This window comes from Homarus americanus, unplaced genomic scaffold, assembly GCF_018991925.1.
Source record: "Homarus americanus isolate GMGI-L3 unplaced genomic scaffold, GMGI_Hamer_2.0 scaffold51859, whole genome shotgun sequence".
Lineage (NCBI taxonomy): Eukaryota > Metazoa > Arthropoda > Malacostraca > Decapoda > Nephropidae > Homarus > Homarus americanus.
The window spans coordinates 11,776,368-11,799,921 of NW_024711292.1; the positions used below are offsets into that span (position 1 = coordinate 11,776,368).

The 23,554-nt window shown below is 41.2% G+C and overlaps 1 protein-coding gene and 1 long non-coding RNA gene across 6 annotated transcripts in view; one reads left to right on the forward strand and one right to left on the reverse strand.

The window, feature by feature from the left end:
* Window positions 1-564: 564 nt before the first annotated feature.
* LOC121879325 lies at window positions 565-17,806 on the forward strand. Its single transcript, XR_006091312.1, has 2 exons — window positions 565-692; window positions 17,373-17,806. It is a non-coding gene; the product is annotated as an uncharacterized LOC121879325 (long non-coding RNA).
* A 107-nt stretch (window positions 17,807-17,913) lies between these two features.
* The window catches only part of LOC121879033 (forkhead box protein K2-like), a 71,322-nt gene continuing 65,681 nt past the window's right edge, over window positions 17,914-23,554 (reverse strand). For all 5 annotated transcript variants that reach the window (XM_042385635.1, XM_042385800.1, XM_042385856.1 and 2 more), the window contains exon 9: window positions 17,914-21,858. In XM_042385635.1, coding sequence (XP_042241569.1) covers window positions 21,832-21,858 — 27 coding nt within the window. In that variant the 3' untranslated portion in view covers window positions 17,914-21,831. The remainder of the gene's footprint in view (window positions 21,859-23,554) is intronic.

Consider the following 23,554-nt stretch of genomic DNA (forward strand, 5'->3'; position numbering starts at 1 on the left):
TATATATATATATATATATATATATATATATATATATATATATATATATATATATATATATATATATATATATATATTTATCAGTTCAAACTGATAATATGTTACATAAATTTATTTGTCATGGCCCAAGTTAAAAAGCTTTGAAAACCTCTGATCTAGATGTATGATAGTTATTTTGTGGGTCCCTTGTTTTGACCTGACCTGACTAGTCACGTCAACCCCTTCTTAAGCTCCCACGTGTGTGTTGGTGTGGGGGATTAGTGGATGACATCATTATGACCTGACCTCATGTTTTAAGGTCACCCTGTATATTTGCTCTCTCTGTCCATGTAGTCAGTTGCCTCTGAAGATGTCTTGAATAAAGACGAAGCTAAGGTGCTCCGTTGTTTCCATTTTCCCAGTGATTTTATCAAGATATATATATATATATATATATATATATATATATATATATATATATATATATATATATATATATATATATATATATATATATATATATATATATATATATATATATAATGAAGAGTTAAACTAGAAGAGACTTATTAAAAATATATTTTTTTTTTTTCCAATTAGGATGACCTTGCAGATGATGACACGATGATTCTAGATGATGGGAACCAAGTCTTCCTTGGCTGGGATCAAAAGCATCTGATGTGGAAATTAAATTGGCTCTCAAATCTGCACAGGTAAACTATCAAATATTAATCAGAGTACTTAATGGAATATCTGTTATTACTCAGTTGTTTTATATTCTCTTTATTTTATTTTTCTTTATTCTCTCTTTGTTTTGGGACAAAATAACCTATGTCTTTATAGAATGACTCAGGATATGACCGCATGCTCAGGAACCCAGGGAAGTGATAACCTAGACAAGCTAGAGTAATAATCTGATGATTGTCCTCCCAACAAGCAACTCTAGCCCTCAGAAAGTGATAAAAAGCTGACGTTGCCCACATGTTGTGAGCTTATGAATCAGATGTTACATAGTGCATGCATGACCATGTTCAGCTCGTGCTCATTCATAAACTGGAATGCATAATCATCTCCGCCTCTTCCCCTAGCCAGTGTAAAGAGCTGCTGGGAAGCTCTTACCGCTTGTTCTTCAGAACTGCAATATTATTGTTCTCGGAAGCAGTATTTCAACAAAGTTTTCATTGTATGCCAGCCTGGGACCAGACTTTTAAATAACTTTATTAATTTTACTCAATACATGGTCCAGCTAAATTGATACTTTCGTGCTTCTTCATTTATATAGTAATTGTACTGCTCTCCTCTTTTAATTAATGTAGTATGAGCACTTTTCACTTTATACACCTGAGCAGCATATAAGTTATTGCTATTTCTAAATTTGTATCACTAATATCAGTGAAGACTAACTAAAATATTCTTTCAATATACTTGTAAGCGAATATCATGGTACAATAATCACTCAAATCATTATAAAGACATATGCAAACCTCTATGCTTGACCCTGCGTAGAAGCTACATGCTAGTTAGGTGTATAACATGATAAACTCCTATACTACATATTATAAACAAAGACATATAAAGCATTAACGTTGCAGACCATGTCAAGAGTAAAATGATAAGTTGTTTTAAGCTGACAACAAACAAGAAAATGATAGAACAACATTATGCAAACTCATAATACTTCAACTGCCATGTTTATAACCTCAGAGAATCTTCAAGTGAAACTTTGTATAGATATTTACTGTATAAATGTCATAGTTAATGGAATATTATGAAACAAAATTTAACTGCCACAGTCCGGAGGGGGGAAGGTGAGGTTCTAATGAAATATGAGGCTGTCCCCTGCAATTGCTAACATTATTTAGCAAGATGCAGAGGTCTCCAAATACATTGCCTTAAAATAAAATTTTATATGTTCCTATGTACTAATTTTCATGGGTTTGGTGTTTAATAATAATAAATTATCTCTCTGTTCTATAGTGCCTTGCTATGCATCAACCTCACAGTGATAATAAGAGAGGGACCTCTGTGAGGCTAAACTACTGATCAACCTGTAAATGAGAGTACTGTATGCAACCATCCATTAACAACATATTTTATATAAAATGGCTAATAATTGAGGTACTTATACAGAGACAGGTTAAAGCATCTTAATTGGACCCTCAAGAGACGAGAGTAAAGGGCGATATGATAGAGGTGACTAAATGGAAGTTGAGGGAACAAAGGGACATTACAGGTACTCAAACTATCCACCCAGGAGCGAACCCACAACAATGGATTTAAATAAGACAAATGTAGGTTTAGGCGTGAAATAGGAAAAACATTGCTTTGGAAATAGAATAGTGACGAGGAACAAGTTACCAAATATCATCATTAACTCCGAATACGCTGGATAGCTTCAAACATAGGTTGGATGGATATATGAGCAAAGGGTTGGGTGTATGGGACTGCCCAGTATGGGCTAATAGGCCCGGCTGCAGTTTCTTCCATTCTTACATTCTTATGTTCTTATGTAACCAATCACATGTAACTGTTATTTGTAATTGATACATAAAATGATAAAACATTATATAAAACTGTAGCGCATCGTATGTGGTCAGTTGTCAATTCTCTTGGTTGTCTATTATCTTTGTATGGGCTCACAAACGTAACGCATGTAAGATATCTCACACTCAGGAATGAGGTAGAATAGAAACTCACAATGCGTTTTCTGTATATATTGTTGTACAGTGCAGTGCTAAGGAGTTACTAGGTGATGAGTAGTTTGCTCAGAGGTCCAGTTAAGCAGGAGCTTTCGAGGAGCTGGTGAGGCGCTGTAGAGAGGTCTTGCTGGTCCAGTAGGTCCGGTAGAATGGCTTCCCTGGGTCAGCCACGCCAGATTTATACAATTCTGCCAGATCAGAATCGAGAAGCGTAGCGGAGCCAATCACAGAGGAGAACGCGAAGGTGCCAGACTCGATCCTGGCATGTCGGAAGCTATGGCCTCCTGAGTTAAGTACGCGTCCGCGACTGGGGAGTAGGTCTATCGGCACGCTGGCTGTACGCTGATTGCCTGGTAAGCGGCAGGAGCTCAGTCGGCAGTTGTAGGGAGGATCCACTACAAACTTCCCTCCGGCATGACGGAGACTGGATGTTGGCAGGGTTGCGTCCCACAATGATACATACTGGGCAGGTGTACTGTGCGACTTGGCCTACTGCGGTGACGACCCGTCTAGTGACACAGATCCGGGGAGAAGGAGGGTTTTGGATTAGAGGAGGTTGTACAGGCAATGGTTGTTGTAATTCTGTCGCGACAGGGGCAGCGCCCCAGGGTCACCTGGCTGGGTTGACTGGGTCAGGGGCCATGTCAGGAGGAGGGTCTACGACAAGCAGGTCCACGACAGCAGCAGGTCCACGACAGCAGCAGGGTCCACGACAGCAGCAGGGTCCACGACAGCAGCAGGGTCCACGGCTGCAGCAGGACAGGAGCAGGGGGTACCTGAGGGTGAAAGAGGGTGCCCAGAAATGTCGTGGGCGGGTGAGCTGCATGGTAATCTGCGGTAGACTGGTGCAGGCATAGTTTGTTGGGGGTGCTTGTGGGCTGGGAACCCAATGGGTAAAGTGGCCGCTTGACTCGGCCATGTGGACGTGTCGGTTCTGCATTCCGGATAATCGTCAGAACTTCGCTGAACGGGTAAACAACCGGAAGGGTCCATCGAGGGCGTTGCAGTGGGTTGCGGTGAGCATCATGCTTGACGAAAACATACCGGCAGTGAGGAGTGCAGGAGGGATGTGTTCAGGGCGCCAGGAGGCTGGCGGGAGCAGTAGCTCTGAATGCAGAAACTGCTTGTCGTAGCTTTGGAGTAAGTCATGACGACAGCAGGAGGGGAGGAGAACTCTCCGGTAGGCGAATGGGCTCGGCCCAGGTGAGATCTGCTGGGCTACAGTCCATGTCTCCTTGTGTGAGGTACAGATGAAGAGGAGCACTAGGGGTGGGCGTGACCGTCCAGCTGTAGAGTCGCTGCTTGAGGCGTCCAGCTGCCGTGAAATCGCCACCATGCCCTGGATTGAGGGTAGGCGTGGTGTTGTGTTTCTAGAAGTGCCGAGGAACTGTGGGAGTTATGCCAGAGTTGTGACTCAAACTGGGCTCGATCAGTGATGACGTTGGTGAGGGACCAAATGGGAAACCCAACCAGACATGAAGGCTGCTGACGGCAGACTCTGCTGTAGCATTGGGCATGGGGATGGCTTCTGTCCACCTGGTGAAACGGTCAATGAGGTGATGTAGGAAGCACTAGGATGATGAAGAGGTCCCACGATGTCGAGGTGCACTACTGAAACGTCCTTTGGGTATAGGGAAGGTTTCTATGAAGCCTGTGGTGACGCATGTAGTTTGGAGGACTCGGCAGGCACTGCGCCCATTTTTAGTATCGTCTTGATGCCGGGCCAGACAACACGCTGTGCGGGAGGAGGCTTGGGAGGCCCGCATACACCCGGTGGCTGAGTCCATGGATGCGGTCAAACAGCGCCGGTGGTGGACGTGGAGGCACGATGGTCTAGGCTGCCCACAGGATACGCGGCAACATTGGAGTTCTTGGAGTGTGAGGCCTGAGGAGATGTCTTGTGTGCTGCCAGGTTCGGTCTATCTCTTGAGCCGCGTGAGCTGCCCGTAATCAATGGGTGGAGATGAGGGAACAATGTTGATATACAACGAGAGAGGGCTGCCGGGCGATTCTCTGCTGTGTGGCTTTTGACGCGACGCCAGAACTCCCCAGATGTCAGGGCGAGGTCAGGTATGTGACTGGGAGGCTGAAGCAAAGGCGTGGACGAGGGGCTTGTGATCAGTGAAGATGGTGAACTGACGGGCCTCGAGGAAGTGCTGGAAATGCTTGACAGCCATGTATACGGCCAGTTCTCGATCGAAGGCGCTGTACTTGAGGTGTGGTGGTTGAAGCCGTTGTGGCGAAGAATGCAATGGGCATGATAATTCCGTTGATCTCCTGCTGTAAGACAGCGCCCACTGCAGTAGAAGAAGCGTCTATTGTGAGAGTGGTCTGGGCGTTAGGTGCGGGGTGGCCAGGAGGGTAAGGTGTGTGATGTGCTGTTTGATAGCGGTGAATGCTGTAACAGCCTCTTGAGTCCACACGAGAGGCTTGTGAGACGTCTTTGGGAGTCCCTTAAGAAGGTCGTAGAGGGGGACTAGGACGGTGGCAGCGTTGGCAATGAAGCAGTGGTAGTAGTTGACTAAACCCAGGAATTTTTGGAGTTTCTTTGCCGTTTCAGGTTTGGGGAACTCCCTAATGGCAGTTATCTTCTGTGGTAGGGGTTGGTTGCCACTAGGCGAGACTCTGTGACCGAGGAAGTCGATGGAGGAGGCTCCGAAGACGCACTTAGCAGGATGAACTTTCATGTTGTTGTTCTGCAGGCGTTGGAGAAGGAGTTGTAGGTGGTGATGATGCTCGGCAGGCGTCAAAGATGCGACGAGGATGTCGTCTATGTACCTGTAGACGGTGACAAAATCGAGGTCGCAAAGCATATGGTCCATGTACCTCTGGAAAGTCTGTGCTGCATTGCGTAGGCCAAAACTCATGAAAGTATACTCGAAGAGTCCGAACGGAGTGGTGACGGCTGTCTTCTGGGTATCTGCAGGTGCTACTGGGATCTGGTGGAAAGCACACTCCAAGTCGATCTTCGAGAAGATGGTCTTGCCATGAAGTTTGTGGTGGAAGTCCTGGACATGCGGAATTGGGTACCTGTCAGGTTTGGTGACAAGGTTCAGGGCTCTGTAGTCGCCACACATCCTCCAGTCGCCGGATGATGGCTTAGGAACCATGTGAAGAGGCGATGTCCAGGGACTCTTTGAAGGTCGAATGATGCCGTCTTGCAGTAGTCTGTTGAATTCCACCTTGGCTGTGTTCAGGAGCTCAGGACACAGGCGGTGAGGGCGTGAGAAGACTGGAGGTCCTTTGGTTTCGATGTGGTGGAAAATTCCCGACGTAGGTGGTGGGGGTGGAGAGACTCGGGGTGAGAAAAGCTCCTCGAATTTTTCGAGCAGGGGCGATAACTCGTTGGACGGCGAAAGACAGGTGATAGTGTCGGTGTCTTTGGCACAAGAACCCTGGATCTTGCGTGCTGTAGGCTCATGGATGAGGCATAGATGGCTTGGGTCGACGCCGAGCTTGTGGAAGGTGAGGAAGCCGAAGCCAAGGATGGGTTGAGACACGTCTGCGACCACGAATGACCAGCGCAGAGTCTTGGGAAGACCGAGGTCTAAGGCGAGGATGCGTGCGCCGTAGGAGGCGATGGGGGTACCGTTGGCAGCGAACAGGTCATAAGAGGGTTGCTTTGACGTGTCTTGTAGTGAGGGAGGGATGATGCTGAACGATGAACCTGTGTCGACGAGGAATTTTGTGCCGGAGGTGCGGTCGGTGACGTGCAGTAGTGAGATGCCTAAAGGGACGGGGGCTGAGGCGTCTACCAATCCCCGTTGTTGCTGTTTCCCTAGTAGGTGCAGTGGGGCTCACAGTGTTGAGCGTTGGAGCCGAAACGTCTGTGATGCCAGCAATGGGTAGATCTGTTGTGCTAGGGGCTGGCGGCGGTTTCCGGGGCAGGAAGGGTGCGTCGGAGATTGTAGGGCACGGTGCGTGAGTCAGGAACAGGCCCAGCAGCAGGCATGGAGAAGCAGAACTGTTCAATGGTGTCCATCCTGCGGTTCAAAGTTTGCAACAGGTCCCTGATGTCTTTTGAGGTATTGCTTGGCTGAGGGGTGTTGACCCGGCTTACAAGTTCGGAGGTAAGTACTGGTGTGGGCGTTGGGTTGTCCGCAGTAGCAAGGTGCGCAGCAGCGCAATCATTGAATATTCTGTCTGCTGAGGTTGCGTAGAGTTCTGGTGTCGTAGAGTAATCTACTGTAGACAGGGTGATACGTACTTGTGTGGGGAGCTTTTGTGCGTGAAGCTGGCGCAGGATAGAGTCTGTGTGCCGGAAGTTCAGCCTACACATCTCCTCCCAGAGAAGTCCCGGGGTTGAGTTTCCGAGGGAAATAGAGGATAAGTCTTGCAGGAGACTGGGGCGGGTCCATTGATAACATGTCTTTAAGGCATCCCGCAGGTTAGCGAATTTGTTGTTATCTGGAGCGTTGGAAATGGTCTGTGAGACTTGTGTGGCAACTTCCGTGGGCAAGGAACAGAGCAGGGCGCCATAATTTTGCTCGTCAGTAGCTTGTGAGCCGATGAGGGCTGCTTCCACATGAACTAACCAGTCCTCGACGTTGTGGTTGAAGGTTGGTAGAAAGATCCGTCCGTCCATTCTTGCGGAAGTGCGTCACACCTGTTAGGGAAGGATGAGGGATGAGTGCTTGTTCCGACCCCCTTCCGTGTTCACAATCTCCTGGGAGGGAGGTGAACAGTTGCAGGGGGACTTTGGGACGAATACACTTTTTAGGGTGCAGGTCCTTAGGCCAGAACTAAAAAAACAAAAGAAAAATAGGAGAGTAGGCAAAAGAGCTCAAACCACGTTTGGAATATCGCACATTAGTTGCTCTCCAGCTGTGATGTGGGTCACTCACACCGCCAGTGGGGAGAACAGACTATTGTGTTATAAACCTTACGGTCGTGAGATGGTGGAGTAGCAGGTGATGTAGGTAGGGCGGTTGGTCCGGACTGGCAGCAGACAGGGCGATCCTCACAGCTCCAGGAGTAAGGCAGCAGAGGGAGTGTGGTGTTCACAGCTCCAGGGGTCACCAATTGTAGCGTACTGTATGTGGTCAGTTGTCAATTCTCTTTGGTTGTCTATTATCTCTTTGTATGGGCTCACAAACGTACGTACATGTAAGATATCTCACACTCAGGAATGAGGTAGAATAGAAACTCACAATGCATTTTCTGTATATATATTGTTGTACAGTGCAGTGCTAAGGAGTTACTAGGTGATGAGTAGTTTGCTCAGAGGTCTTGTTGGGCGAGGAGCTTTCTGAGGGAGCTGGTTGGTGAGGCGCTGTAGAGAGGTCTTGCTGGTCCAGTAGGTCCAAGTAGAATGGCCTCCCTGGCCAGCCACACCCGTATTTATACAATTCTGCCAGATCAGGAATCAAGGCGAGCGTAGCAAGGGAGCCAACCACGGAGGAGAATGCGAAAGGTGCCAGACTCCGTGATCCTGGCATGTCGTGGGAAGCTGTGGCCTCTCCTGAAGTTGCTACGTGTGCGTCCGCACTGGGGAGTAGGTCTATCGACATCGCTGGCTGTACGCTGATTGGCTGGTAAGCGCACGGCAGGAACTCAGTCGGCAGTTGTAGGGGAGAGGATCCACTGCAAAACCATAATACAGTACAGTAAAGCCTTGAATAACGACGGTAATGTGTCCTCCAATATTGCAGTGTGAGGTGAATCATCATATCGTGAATCATTAATTACCATTAAAATAAAGCAATAATAATGAGACGAGTTCCTAAGTGTGACTGTTTCAAATCTTTTGTGTGTCTTTTTACCCTTTTTCCCCCAAAACAATATAATTGATGAAGAATGCAAACTATGTTCTTTAAAAAAATTTTATGAATGCACCTTATACAATAAAAATCAATAACAATAAGATCACACAAGAGGAGATGGGACACCATTGTTGTTGTCAGTGTTTACACCCATAATGTCAGTTATCCATCTGAAACTGAAGAAAATAAGATCCTGGTTGTTGCTTTAGTAAAATTAATGTAAAAAAAATATATCTTGTAATTAATGTTATTTAATGTACAGTAAAAGTAATCACTGATGTTAAAGAAAAAAAGAGAGTGATAGTGGAACGCCAGTTTGTATACGTAGGCCCTCAAGGAAACCGCATCATTTATCTTATTAAGAATATGTACAAAAGATTCATTATTGTTTATTAATGAATATGTATTTGATTGAATTAATGTTTATATATGTGAAATGAACAATGCAATTCATTAGTAATACGTAGAATATTAAAGCACAAGAGGAGATGAGACGGCATTTTTCCGTTCATGTTTACAACACCCGTGACGAATGACGATGGTTCTACATAAGAAAATAAGACCCTGGTTGTAGCTGTAGTAAAATTAATGTAAAAAAATTAATATGGTTGTTTTAAGTAATGTTATTTAATGTTAATAAATGGAACAATAGAAGTATCTAACCTTTAATGGTAAACAAAAAAATAAATAGAATGGGAACACCATCGTATGTAAGTGCGTACATGTGAGAACATCGTCATTTCTGTACATAAGAACATGAAAGCAACACTTATTATTGTTCTATATGTTTTAAAAAATACTTACAAATGTAAAACAAAAATTCTACTCACAAGTGGTGGTAAAGTCTAAAACATAAGGACAGCCAATGAATATTGTGCGCGGTTTTACTCAGATGACGAAGTCATCAGGTTCAACTCTGGCTGAAGCTGAAGCTTTCCATAAAGATATCATAGCTGTTGCTGTGTTATACTTTTTCCAATAGAATAATTGGGTTGGTATTAACAACATTAAGGGTGGAACTATTTAATAATCAAAACACACAATACTGGTATGACACACGGCAGCACTTCCACACCACATGGCCTCACTCCCATGACGCACGGCCGCACTCCTATGACGCACGGCCGCATTCCCACAGCACACGGCTCATGGCAGTACTCCCACAGCACACAGTTCACGGCCGCACTCCCACAGCACATGGCCTCACTCCCATGACGCACGGCCTCACTCCCACAGCACACGGCTCATGGCAGTACTCCCACAGCACACAGTTCACGGCAGTACTCCCACAGCACATGGCTCACGGCAGTACTCCCACAGCACACGGCTCACGGCAGTGCTCCCACAGCACACGGCAGGACCCCCACAGCACACGGCTCACGTCAGTACTCCCACAACACACGGCTCACGGCAGTACTCCCACAGCACACGGCTCACGGCAGTGCTCCCACAGCACACAGCAGAACCCCCACAGCACACGGCTCACGTCAGTACTCCCACAGCACACGGCAGTACACCCACAGCACACGGTTCATGGCAGGACTCACACAGCTCATGGCTGGACTCCCACAGCACACAGCAGAGAGTGTTGACCGGGCCAGGCCAGAAGTCCGACTCCCTCAGCACACGGTTCACGGCAGAGAGTGTTGACCGGGCCAGGCCAGAAGTCCGACTCCCTCGGCACACGGTTCACAGCAGAGTGTTGACTGGGCCAGGCCAGAAGTCCGACTCCCTCAGCACACGGTTCACAGCTAGCTCACCCTCGTCACACCACCTCATAGTCCTGTCTCATTGGCCAGTCCCGCTATGACGCGCTGTGGTGTTGATTGACGTCGGTAATTGCTGCTTGAACCAGCCCAACAAGTCCTTAACCAGCTGGTCCACAGTCATGGTATGACATGCTGAAACTGTTACTGAACCTGAAGTTGTTGCTGAAGCTGCTTATGATGCTGAATTTGATGGTTTAGGCCTTCGAATAATAAAGCTGTCGAAAGAACCTTTCACAGCCACTTTCTTTTCTCATTATACAGTACAGCTACTCCTCGACTTATGACATACTCGACCTACGACCACCCGCACATACAACCTGCCTCAGTCGGTACGACCGCCGCAGTCGGTACCCAAAATTTTTCAAATGACGCCAGTATTATCGAAACTGAAATATTTCCGTCCCGTACGAGAGCGTCACGTGGGCTGGGTTGCGTCGCCTCGTGGTTACAACACCCACCCCATAGAGCACATAGTTGGTGTTTGGCTGTCGTTGTTGTCGATAGTGATCGCACTGTATACTGACAATATTTTCATTTCTAATTCACTTTAGAATGACTGGCAAGCGTAGAAGTGAGAGTGCTGGTGGTGCTCAGAAGAAAAGGAGACAGTCAATTACTTTTGCGACGAAAATGAAGATAAAATGCAGTATGAAAATGGAAAAACGGTAGCAACCATTTCACTCGACCCAGGCTTCTCGCACTCGACCATATCGACATTTTTGAAGGACAAGGAACGTATTCGTGAGGTAGTGAAAGGATCAGCACCTATAAAGGGAACAATAATAACGAAACAAAGACAAGGTCCTATTCATGAGATGGAAAAATTACTTGTGATATGGATGGAAGATCAGATACAAAAGCATGTACCCTTAAGCCTTCTAACCCTACAGGCTAAGGCAAGCAGCCTTTTCGAAAGCCTGAAGGACCAGGCAGGAGATAAGTGTGACCAAACCTTCACAGCAAATCATGGGTGGTTCCAAAGGTTTAAGAACCGCTATAATTTGCATTGTGTAAAGGTGAGTGGAGAGGCAGCAAGTGCTGATGTGGGTGCTGCCGAAGCATTTAAGGAGGAGCTAGATCGTGTCATCGTGGAGGGAAATTATTTGCCTGAGCAAATATTTAATGTGGATGAAACTGGCTTATTCTGGAAGCGCATGCCAGAACGGACATACATCCACAAAGAGGCGAAAACAATGCCAGGATTCAAGGCATTCAAGGACCGAATCACACTTCTGTTGGGAGGAATGTAGCTGGTTTTAAGATAAAGTCCTTCATGATATATCATTCAGAGAACCCAAGCAAACACACACTGCCAGCATTTTATTGCAGTAATAAGAAAGCATGGATGACCCTTGTACTGTTTGAGGATTGGTTCCTGACTTGTTTCATTCCACGAGCCAAGGAGTATTGTCTGCAACATGGGATTGCATTCAAGATTTTGTTAATTTTGGCTAATGCTCCGGGACACCCACCACACCTGGACGACCTGCACCCTGATGTTAAAGTAGTCTACATTCCACCTAACACTACCTCTATCATCCAACCCATGGGTCAAGGTGCTATTGCTGCTTTTAAAGCGAATAATTTACGTACAACCTTCGCTCGGGCTGTTGCTGCTACTGAAGGTGAGAAAATGCTCAGAGAGTTTTGGAAGGACTACAGCATTTTTAAATTTCTACAGAACATATAAAGAACATAGCTGCAGTATGGGATGAGGTTATAGGTCAGTGCATGAATGGAATATGGAAGAAAGTCCTGAAAAGATATGTGAACAGTTTCAGAGGATTTAATGAAGATGAAGTAATTTATGCAATTAGTAACAAGATAGTGGAGTTGGGTAAACAGCTGGAGTTAGAAATTGATAATGAAGATGTTGAGCAGTTGGTTGAAAGTGTAGCAGAAGAGCTAGTAACGAGGATCTTATCGAACTGGAAACACAGAAATATGCAGAGGAAGAAGAGTCAAAATGTAGAAGAACCTGCAAAAATAAATTTTCAGTGAAACAAATGGCAGAGGCATTTGCTACAATTAATAAGGGGATGCAAATGTCTGACGGAATGGATCAAAATGTTGAGCGTTTTGCAAAAGTTGACAGAATAATCCAAGATGCACTTGCTTGCTACAGGGAGATCTACAATGAAAAGAAAAAGCAAACTATGCAGTCTAAATTGGACATATATTTTAAGAAGTCCCCCATTGCTGTCTCTTCACGCCCCACCAGTGTTGCCTCTTCACTCCCTAAAGATGATCCAATACCTTCAACAAGCAAGTTTCCCCTGTATGTTAACCTGTCTGAAGAAAGCGACATTGATGACCCACCCTGTCTTCTCCTCTGCTTCATCCAGTTACTGTAGTCTCCATGTATAATTAAAAAATTATGGGGGCCCCGCGTGCATTCAGCTGACTACATTAAAGGTAAGTGCACAGTAACACTGTATTCATTCTTCATTATTGATTACTTTTACTGTACAGGTACTGTATTTAATTTTAGATTTTCTGTGTACTGTATTATTTTTTGCATTTTCGACTTACGACCTGGATTTGGGTCCCTAACCCCGTCATAAGTCGGGAGCAGCTGCACATTTTTATGTAGAGATCAAATGTTTTTTTCACGTCTGTTAATTTTAATGCTTCATTCTGTTAATGGATCCACTTCAGAAAATATGTTCATTGCTTGCTCCTTATAAAATCCACAGACCTCTCACCTTTTTCATATTGGCTAAGCTTATACACTTTCTTTTAGCTTTTGAACCAGCGCTATCATCACTTGCTCTCTTGCTCATGTTGAATAGAGATGCAAAAAATGCCGTAAGAAACCTGAAAATGTTTTTCTCCTTTTCATGTTCAGATGCATGAAAACAAAGGGCTCGCCAGCTGCAACTGTTTATGCTGGCATCACCTCTCACAAGCTCGGCAGCCTCCGAGCGCAAAGCGTGTTTTTTTTAAATACATATCAGGATTTAGTTATTATTTATATGAAAATGTAATATTACTCCATTTTTTTTAATATTTTCGTCATAAATAAGAAGAAAATAATGGTGTAAATTGAATCGGGTCCTAAATTAACCAGGGTCTTAAATATTAATCGTCGTTAGTAGAACCATTGTTATCGGAGGCTTTCCTGTATATCAGTTAGTCAACTAGCTGAAGGCCTATGCATGACTTTACCCCAACCCTAGCTAGCCTGAACCAAGCACCCACACAGAGACCCGGCACATAAATATATGAGCAGTGATGTCATTAGTCTTCGGTTTGATGGCTGTTATGATTCATTAATCTAATGTGTATGTAGTGGACAAGGCCTATCCTACATTGGACAATGTAAGGCTGAGACAATAACTGGTATATATCTATCAGTATATTTCATTGTTATGAAATCGTCAAGCAAAGTGTAAACGACATTAGATTAAATGTCACTTTATCCTGGAGTGTGGTGTGGGTAAAGTGTTGTATTGGTGACATGGTGCATTAGATTCTAGGATAAAGTCCATTGTCTGGCCAGCTTCATTTCTGTCAAAATACCAAATATCACATGACAGGAGAAGCATATTTATACCATTAATATGGTATAGTAAGTTGTTGTAGCATACAGGGCCCCCCAAAAGTTGCTTGCCCTGGGACCCCTTACACTTTTAATGAGGTCCTGGTAACATACAAAAAATGGGAATAAATAACATTTCTCCTTTTTCAATGGCACATTTTGACATTGCCGAGTTTTGGCCCAAAGTTGACATAAAGAGCATGACATATGTCCACACACTTGAGCAGACAGGATGTAATAATGAATTTGTTTAGCTCAATGACACTACAGCAAAATGTAAAGTATCAAGAATTCAGAGATTAAGTATTTATTACTTAACACAACAGTATGGTGGTGCAACTGTCCCCTACACACATTAATGTCATTTATAATAATCATAGTTTGCCAACTTCCTGGATGTGTTTTTATTGCAAATTACATTAGTATAGTACAGTATTGATAATTTGATGCTTATGAAAGTAGAATCAAGTACATATGTTATTTATTGGATCTAAAAAGGAAATCATATTGAGAGACTCCAACCCATCCCTCTATCACCCTTGAATTATGTTAGTTGTACTGTATATTAAAAAAAAATGCACAGACCTGTATCACAAGCTGGGAATACCACCTTATGTGTGGGAACACATTATATGCATAATTTGTGTTTTGCCCTTTGTATTTATGTCCTTGGTTAATAAATACAGTAGGGTCACAGAGTATGCCAACCCACTTATATGAATATGACCCCTGAACTGCCCTTACGCTCTCATGTGAACCAACTTGCTCAGCATCACTCCCTAGGCCAGTGTGTTTATCACTTGTGCATGCTCATTTGAGAAAAAATTAATAAAATTGTTACAATACAGTACTTTATTGTTGCTTAGAAATAAAGAAACCATGATATAAAACTATAAAATAAGAAAAATGAAGAACATGGGTGTGTATAAGTGGGAAGTAAACATACCCATCGAGGCAGTGAACTGGAACTGCATCGCCGACTCGCCACCCAGCCACATTTGAAGTGTATGTATGGTACCATAGGTTTAATATTTGTGTTTGTTTGTACATATGAGGTGCCTAGAATGGGAATGGCATATCTCCAAAATGTCTGTTTTGGGTAAATCGCATTTAAGGTTTTAAGTTTATGTACAGTCAGCCAAAGATCCAGCAACCCCACTCTGAGTCTCGTACTGGCAATTTTACCTGGCAATACTTGGTAAAGTAAAGCTGTATGTAATGGGGAATGTGATTGGTGGGTCTATTTTCAGCTACATTACTGTCAGTATAAATTTACCCTAAAACATTTGATAACACATTATCTTAAGAAATTATTTAACTTAATAAGTTATGTAACGTCCTTAGAGTTTATTGGGTGTGTTGAGGCAACGTAGAGGTGCCAGCGACTCGGTGGTCCGCAGCAACCGTTGCTGGTGTACACTCACTCCAGTGGTTCATTAAGACAAAATATTTTTTATAATGTTTTATAATTAAATAATTTTAACATAATAAAATGTTTTTATTTACTTAGCTTCAAAGGTAGAGATGTTTGGATTGATGGAGGGATGGGGGATGGAGGATTATTCGGAGGATGAAAAAGGAACAGGACTAGGTGGAATGTCCACTCCCACTCTTCTTTCGCCTAATCACTTGTTATTTTACATATTCCTGTATATTACTATAGCTAGTGTGCTTCCTTTTGAATGTTACACCACCCTGTTTGGGCTGGGAACTCATGGCTACAAAAATGATAAAATAATCCACCACAACATGCACGAAAATACACAACAAAGGCAGAAATAAACAGCACAGCACTGGTCTGGACGAAACAAAGCGGGAGGCTAGCGCGGGGACACGTGTGTGCATGCATGATGCCAGGAAGAGGAAATTTCAAATGCTTCAGCTAGAAATCCATAGATTTTATCGGGAGTTTTAAATCCGTAATTTTATCGGGAGTTTTCAGAGTTTTTGAGTGGAATCCACTTAAATGTGGGGACTTTTTATGTGGATGGTCACAAAAAGTAACCACTTTTAACTGCAAAACTGCAGATAGTGAATACTCTTATAACGAGGACCTCCTGTATACACACAGGGAGGACTTGAATATACATGAGTTCACACTAATGTGGGGGTCCCAGGAAAGTAATCCTCACATACTCTGTACTGCCTTCCCTCTAATTCTGAACATCCATACACTCCTCAACCCCTATAACCCACCACCCTGTCACACATTGGCCCCCATAATCCCATGGTCTACATTTCCCCTCACTTTTGAATGCTTTGGATTCACGGGTCGATACTCTGGGGTTCACACCTCACAGAGAGGGTGGATTGACAATGTTAAGTGCAATACTGTAGTTGGAAATGCCCACAACTGTACAGTATGTACTGTAGTACATGTATATTATGAAATTAATATTCCAAATAACATTCAGAAACACTTAGAACAAGGAAAAAATTAAAATAAAACCACCATTACATGACTTCATCCAAAAATAACATATGTCAAACTCCAGAAGGTTTAAATTGAAAGATTTTCGAGCATAGGTAAAGGAAGAAATGAATTCTCAAAGTAACAAAATGAAACTACTGTACTGTACAGTAGGGTATAGTGTGGGGGTACAGTACAAGTTTACTTCTAGCTGTCACCAGTGTCATAGCTGTGTTGACACTTTGGATCGGCGAGCAAGGGTTCATATTTGCAGTGACTTCCCTTCTAATCAAACAACCTTACCAAAATTATCTTTTCATTTGAGTTTTGTCTTGTTTTCATTTGTTTGCCTCATGTATTTTATCAACATTTGCAATAACTTTACTATGAACTGACTAGCATTCTGAAAATATAATTATACTGTAAGGAGTGGCTTTGTTGTATATACCCTGGAATTGACCACCAAAACATCATCTCTGGCCAGAAGCCATTCCAGAAAATTTGGCCAGAAGCCATTCCAGAAAATTGTATGTAAAGATCTTTTCCCTGTATTGTATGTCTTACCTTTTCAGGATTTCTAGTTTTGAATTTAGTGCATTCATTAGTTTAATTAAAGTACCTGTACTTATAACCTACTGTACACCACAAATAAAGAGCAAACCTTAAAAAAAAAAATCAAAAGGGGAATTTTGGCAATGGCTTTGAACGTAGCCCCCATTTTACTATGGAAACCTATCTTGTTTATAGTGTATCAGCCTTTTTCTGGGAATGTGAACTCCAGCATGAATGAGGGCCATTGTGTTAGGTGTACCTGTGTTAAACAAATTTGTTACCAGAGGTAGATATAGGGATGGCTTTAATTGCCTGGAAATGTAAATTCAAAACACATTATTGAATGGTATTTCACCTTGAGTCTGAACAATTGCTGTGTATGAAGCAGTAAAATTTGTGGTGACACTAATCTCTTTGTTAATATGAGGCATTATTATACTGTTCTAAGAAGCCCTTCACTACTCAAGTAGTTTGCCTTCAGGAAAAAGGTTCGTGAAACATTCCCATATTTTTCTGCAGTTTTACGTTTTATCCGATGTACTTGTATCTAGCTCTTCTAGTGATATCGCACAGTTTATATATGTCCTTACATGAAACTTTGTGGCTTTGTCCTTTCCCAATAGTATCACTATAATGCATCCTGATTATTTTTCTTCTCAGGTTTATGTTCAGAACTTGAGGGTAAAGCAGCCTGAACTACCCCGGAAGTTGTTGTGCACCTTTAAAGGGAAAGAATCAAAGAAATTTACTCGCTGCTTCCATGGATGGGGAGAGTTTAAAACTACAAGAGAGTAAGACGCTGGATTTCCCATGGGAGAGATGTACAATTTGCATTTTACAGCCAATTAGTGTATTTGTTAAAAGGTCATTCAGATAACTGCTCTGCCTTCTTTCACATTTTTATGCATATTGTCTCTTCCCATAACACTGTAGGTGCTTTTCCTTGCCAAAACAATTTAAGTTATAATTCATGTAAATTGACTTCCACATATAACCAAACTTTTTTTTTTCCTTGTTTTAAACAAACTTATGATGGATCTGCACAATAATTTATATAAATTTTAGATTTAGTAAATAAACATTTTCTTGTACAACTTTTATTTTAATGAATTACATTTGTTTGTACAGTGATTGAGCAAAAACAATAACCACACTAATTGTAAGAAGTCAGGTAATGGATTTAGTAATGAAACTGCACGTACTGAGTTAATAGGTTTATTTTCACTCTGCTTCTATTAGTTGTACATACGAATCACTATGATATCAAGGCAGGGTAGAGTTTGTGGGTTGGTGGCTGAAGTAAACGGGGTGGGGGGGTTGAAAAGGGAAGGACAATTCCTCCTGAATGTCAGGAGTGTTAAGGGTCTGGGAAGCCATCAATAATGAGGAATCTTGAGACTTTTCATCCAAGTCATCCTGGATGACTAGCTTTCCACTAATTTTAGGCAGCTTCTCAGAAAATACTCAAGTTGCCTGATGAACATTCAACATGCAAATTTACTGAAAATATTCTTAAAATGCTGTGCAAGTGCCTCAGTGAGATTAAATTCTACACTTAATCAACTTACAACAAACAGAATACAAAGGACTTTGTACCTCTGAAAATTCATCAAAGAGCTCGAGTATTTCTCAAAGTACCTCCAATGATCTTTTAATGTAACTATAATAATCTTTTGGATAAACCAATCCACTATCATAGAATAACACTACAACTGTGTAAGTCCATTTTCCCAAGAGTAAGCTTGGCACCACAGCCTGGTATCTAGCCCACCTGCCTGCCTGGTGTAAACACTACTAACAAGTACAAAAACCATCTTATCAGATATTTGAACCAACTACCAGCAGGTTGAAGCATCACAAAGTTTCATGACATCTCTTCGTTTGAAAGATAATTCTCATCTGCTAGGACCAGGCACAACTGGGTACTACTGGCCAGACGACAGGACTATTTTCCTACAACATAATCAGTGTATAAAGCTGGGTTTGCATGTCCACTCACTCCAGCAGCATTGTAATGTTATTGCCTTGTCTATGAACAGCTTCACAGCATACTGAAGAAAGTAAAAGCACACATAACCAAACACACCATATTTTCTTGAAACATTTATGTTGTCATTGCTTTTGAATTTGTCTCTTTATAAACAAAAACTATAACAAGACCATCTTATCATTCATTTATAAGCAAGACAAAACTGGCTAGCAATCAGGAATTGCAATACTTGGCTACATTTGGTAAGTGATATACCAAAAGCATGAAGCAAATATGGATATCATAGGTCTAATGGGTAAGAAATTGAAACTAACTTGGAACGGATAAAAAAAAAAAGTGTGTTTCACAATTATTTTGTCACAGGACACAAAGAATGGTACAGGCTATAACTAGTTCCTATCACAGGACAAAAGAAAACAAGAAAAACTGGAGTGTTTCTAGAGAGGATCAGTTCTTTTTGATAATAAAAGTTAACATTTCATGGAGCCATCACATTTTTTTACACATGTATAATAGAATTCTTTGGTAACCAATTTCTGGGAAAAAAAAATCAAATGGAAAGTGCAATAATGGAACAAGATTGTGTTATCAATAAGTTTCTATTGAAATTGTTGTGTAGCTAACACTTGCTCAAATTGGAACAAATTACCTCGCCTATAGTAAATAATTTTTTTATAAGATGCTACAGAACCTTCATTACTAAGTATTTAACCTATAGGCTCCATTTGCACAGGAAGTAAAATGACAATATAAGGACAAATTTCTGTGGCAAAAGATGTAATAACCAAATGACACCTAGACACACCATAAGCTGCAATCTTCTTGAGCCAATTTTTCGAGCATCTTTATTAATTCTATACATCACAATATTCATCCCTTGAGTATATTAAAAGTAAATTCCTTTTCTATTTTTGTCGATAAATGTAACATACATTGTAATACACAATTATTTTTTCTTTAACTGTTACAAACTTTTGTCTCTTTTCAAATGTTAATTATAAGGCATGGGTAAATGTTCCATTTATCAAATATTTTTAGTAATATGGGAAAAAATGCTGCAAAATTTCCTATGAATCAAAAATACATAAATACTGTTGAGGTATTACTCGATTGCCACATTTGATGATTCTAGGATATTCAAACTAACTATTGCCACCTGCCACAGCTGAAAAAATAACTAACCAGTAATTATATTTACACCGTCATTTTTCTGACTATGGCATTATCACTTGCCTTATGTGAATGCCACCATAGAGGACTCTGATAATTTCAACAACTTAAGTAAGACCCTTCTCTGCCACAACAGAGGGTGGAATCATTCTAACATTTGGAGATGACAATTAAAATATAAATATTCCCCACAAATAGGAGCTAACATTTTGATGCGACATGTTAATTCTGAAAAATCTAGATTTCTACATTTGTTCTGTTTATGTACAAGAAAGAAAAGGAAGTGTTCCTTCTAACATTTCTCTTAATATGACACTGTCCCTCTCCATACAGATATAGCATTATAATCATTTACACACCATATATAGCCTCTCAGACATTAAAGAAAAATAAGGGAGTTCAGACTTATACTATGCTACTCATCTTTATTACAAAGTTCTTAGGGAAACATAATCTCTGCTAACACAAGCAGATCAAACACTCGATACTGTACACATATGGCAGGGTTTCACTACTCCCACACATTTCACCAATGTACAGTACTGTACACAAGAAAAATAAAAATTGAAATAAAAGGTTTACTCTTCAACTTAATTTTTGAACAATTAATTCTCCATTGGCCCATTATGAATGCTTCCCCCAAAAAAACATTTAATGTCATTTCATCAAACTTAATTAAAAAAAAAATAATATATATATATATCACCTAAAAACTTGTACTGCACTAGATAGAAAAAAAAACTTTTTATTCATTCATTCCACTGTGACACACTTGGTAGTGAGGCCATGTGGCCAAACTCATTCTGAAAAGTAACTAAATACGTATTGACATTTAATATGGCTATGCCTTATTTTATATCATTCACAAATATCAATTTACACAGTAAACACATGTCAACCAAGTCAATCAAAAAGTAATCTGTTGTAGACATGAGGAAAAGCCAAGTAATAATGTGAACATGCAAGCAATGTCATCATTCTCAAAAATGGATGTCCCTTTCATCAGAACTTAAAAAAAGCACTTTAAGCAAAACATTCTTTAAACACAGTCATTAACTTCTTCAGAGTAACTAATGGGCAATAAAATGTCATTCAAACATTTACTAATTTGCACAAGTTGCCTCTGAAGCAACCTCCCATAATCTCTTCAGGTACATGACAATAGTCTCAATGGTGTGACGCACTTACACCTAGGCACAGCTGATCCTTGGAACTCTGTATTCTCCCTCACACTGCTGTGATAAGACAACTTGTCAAATTGATGTCCACTAATGGAGTACATCGCCTCCCTGCCAAGAGTTGTCAAATTATGGCAAATGACAGGCACTACAGTAGTATCCACTGCACAAGTCTTTCAGTCTTGCACCTTTACCAGATGTGTAGATTGTTCAAAATCTTTAAAACAAACCATCTTTTTATAATCCCTGAAGGAACATCTTAAACCTCACTGTTCTCCCAGTAACAGACTATCAAGTCTCTACATATCAGGGATGCAAGTAGTTATCTTCTTTATAACATAACTTTGGGTAACTCACAGCTTCAAATAAACTATCATATGGATTTCACCAACCTGAGAACCACCTGTTTGACTTGGTAATTGGATCACTATTTTAGTTGGCTTGAGAACTGTGACTTGTGTTGCTTGACGACCACTGCCTAGCTGGCTTAAAAACATGTGACTGTCATGGATTTGGGGGCCTAAGTTACTCATCTTCATATGGGGGTCCATCCCCTTCCATCCTAGGTCGTTTTATTAGGGGTTCATGCTGTGGGGCAGCCATTACAACACCTTCTGCCTCCACAACTTCCTCTATATACTCAGTAGTATGAGGAGCAGCAGTCATAGTGCCTACCATCACAGCTGTTCCAGTGCTAGTACTACTGTTTCTCATATTACTGCTGCCACCAGGACCAGTTATTGTTTGTCCAGCCGTAGTTGCTGTACTCACACGTTTAACCTCACCATTCACCGTCACATATCCACCACTGGAAAAAAAGTAGTAAAGTTTTAGGTAACTGTACATAACACAGTAAAAGTGTTGTCTGAAGATAATTAGAAGATAATAAGTTCATGTGCACTAGCAACATTTTACATTTCACATATAAAATAAATTGGGAGAGATTACTGAAATGTAATATTAAAAATGCAAAAATGTTACCACAGGATAATGCTAACAACCATGATTATGCAAATGGATATGCAACATAAGTTATTAGCACTCTCACCTTGTCTATAACATCATCCCCTCACCATGATCGATTTTCAGCAACCAGCCATTTTTTTTTCTGTATCAAACCAACTACATTTTATGTAGTTGCTCTTTCACATAAAACAAAACAAAAATAATATATATATATATATATATATATATATATATATATATATATATATATATATATATATATATATATATATATATATATATATATATATATATATATATATATATATATATATATATATATATATATATATACAGTAGTACCCTTAGCATTCATTAAGGGTGAAGACAAAATTGAAAACACGGCGTTAAGTGAACAACAGAACATATGGGATTAATTCCAATCGAGACTGGCAGACCCCCAAGCTCCACTTTTGGCGACACACAACTATGTTTGTAGTAAAAATTTTATCTTAACTTTATGATGGTATGCACACACAATTAATAATTAAGAGAAATATCAATAATATTAGGTTTTAACACTTGCATTAGTAGAAAGATGGCTGGGCACGCAGGGATGGGGGTTGGTTCGAGCAGAGGGCAGGGTTATTGGCCCTCACCTGTATCACTTGTATCAGGTATCACTATCCACCAGAGGCTTGCAGGGCCTCTTTGTCAAACCCCTCAAAGGCAATATAAGTCCATATCCTCTATAATTATCACTATCACTGACTTGGGCCATTTGTGGTGGTGGCGGTGAAAGAACTTCGGTAATGTTTTGATGACTGGCGACCTTATGATAGCATCGTGCCAGCATTCTCGCGTATATGATGAAAAATTCGCGTTAAGTGAAAAGTTCAGCTCTGGCGAGAACACGGCATGATATGATAAAGCAGCGTTAAGTTGAAACAGCGTTAGGCGGGGAGTAATACTGTATATATATATATATAATTATTATTTATTTTATTTTTTTTATGACAAAGTTATGTCTTACTGCATAGTTTTCCACACAAACAACTTGTATTTACCCCAAAAAGTACTGAGTAAACAAAAGTGTTATAAAATACAAAAAAATTGGTAAATTTAAGCTTTACATTGGTGAAATCAAAATTTGATATGATTAATAATACTGCTGGTAAACTGTGAAAAATAAAGGCATATTGGACATTTTATTTCTAAAACTACTGTATTTTATGGCCTATAAGACACTTTTTTGTCTGAAAAAATGGCAAAAACATCAGCGTGAAGTTGCTGTCTCCCTTAACGTAATGAATCCCCCAGTTGCTGTCTCTACGTATGAATCCCTTGTGTCTGTTGCTGTCTCCTTTGAATCCCTTGTCGTAATATCCCCAGTTGCTGTCCTTTATTCCCAGTTGTGCTGAAGATCCCAGTTGTGTCTCCTCGTAATGAATCCAGTTGCTGTCTCCTACGAATATCCGTTCTCTACGTAATGAATCCCCAGTTGTGTCTCCTTACGTAATATCCCCAGTTGTGTCTCCTCGTAATATCCCCAGTTGCTG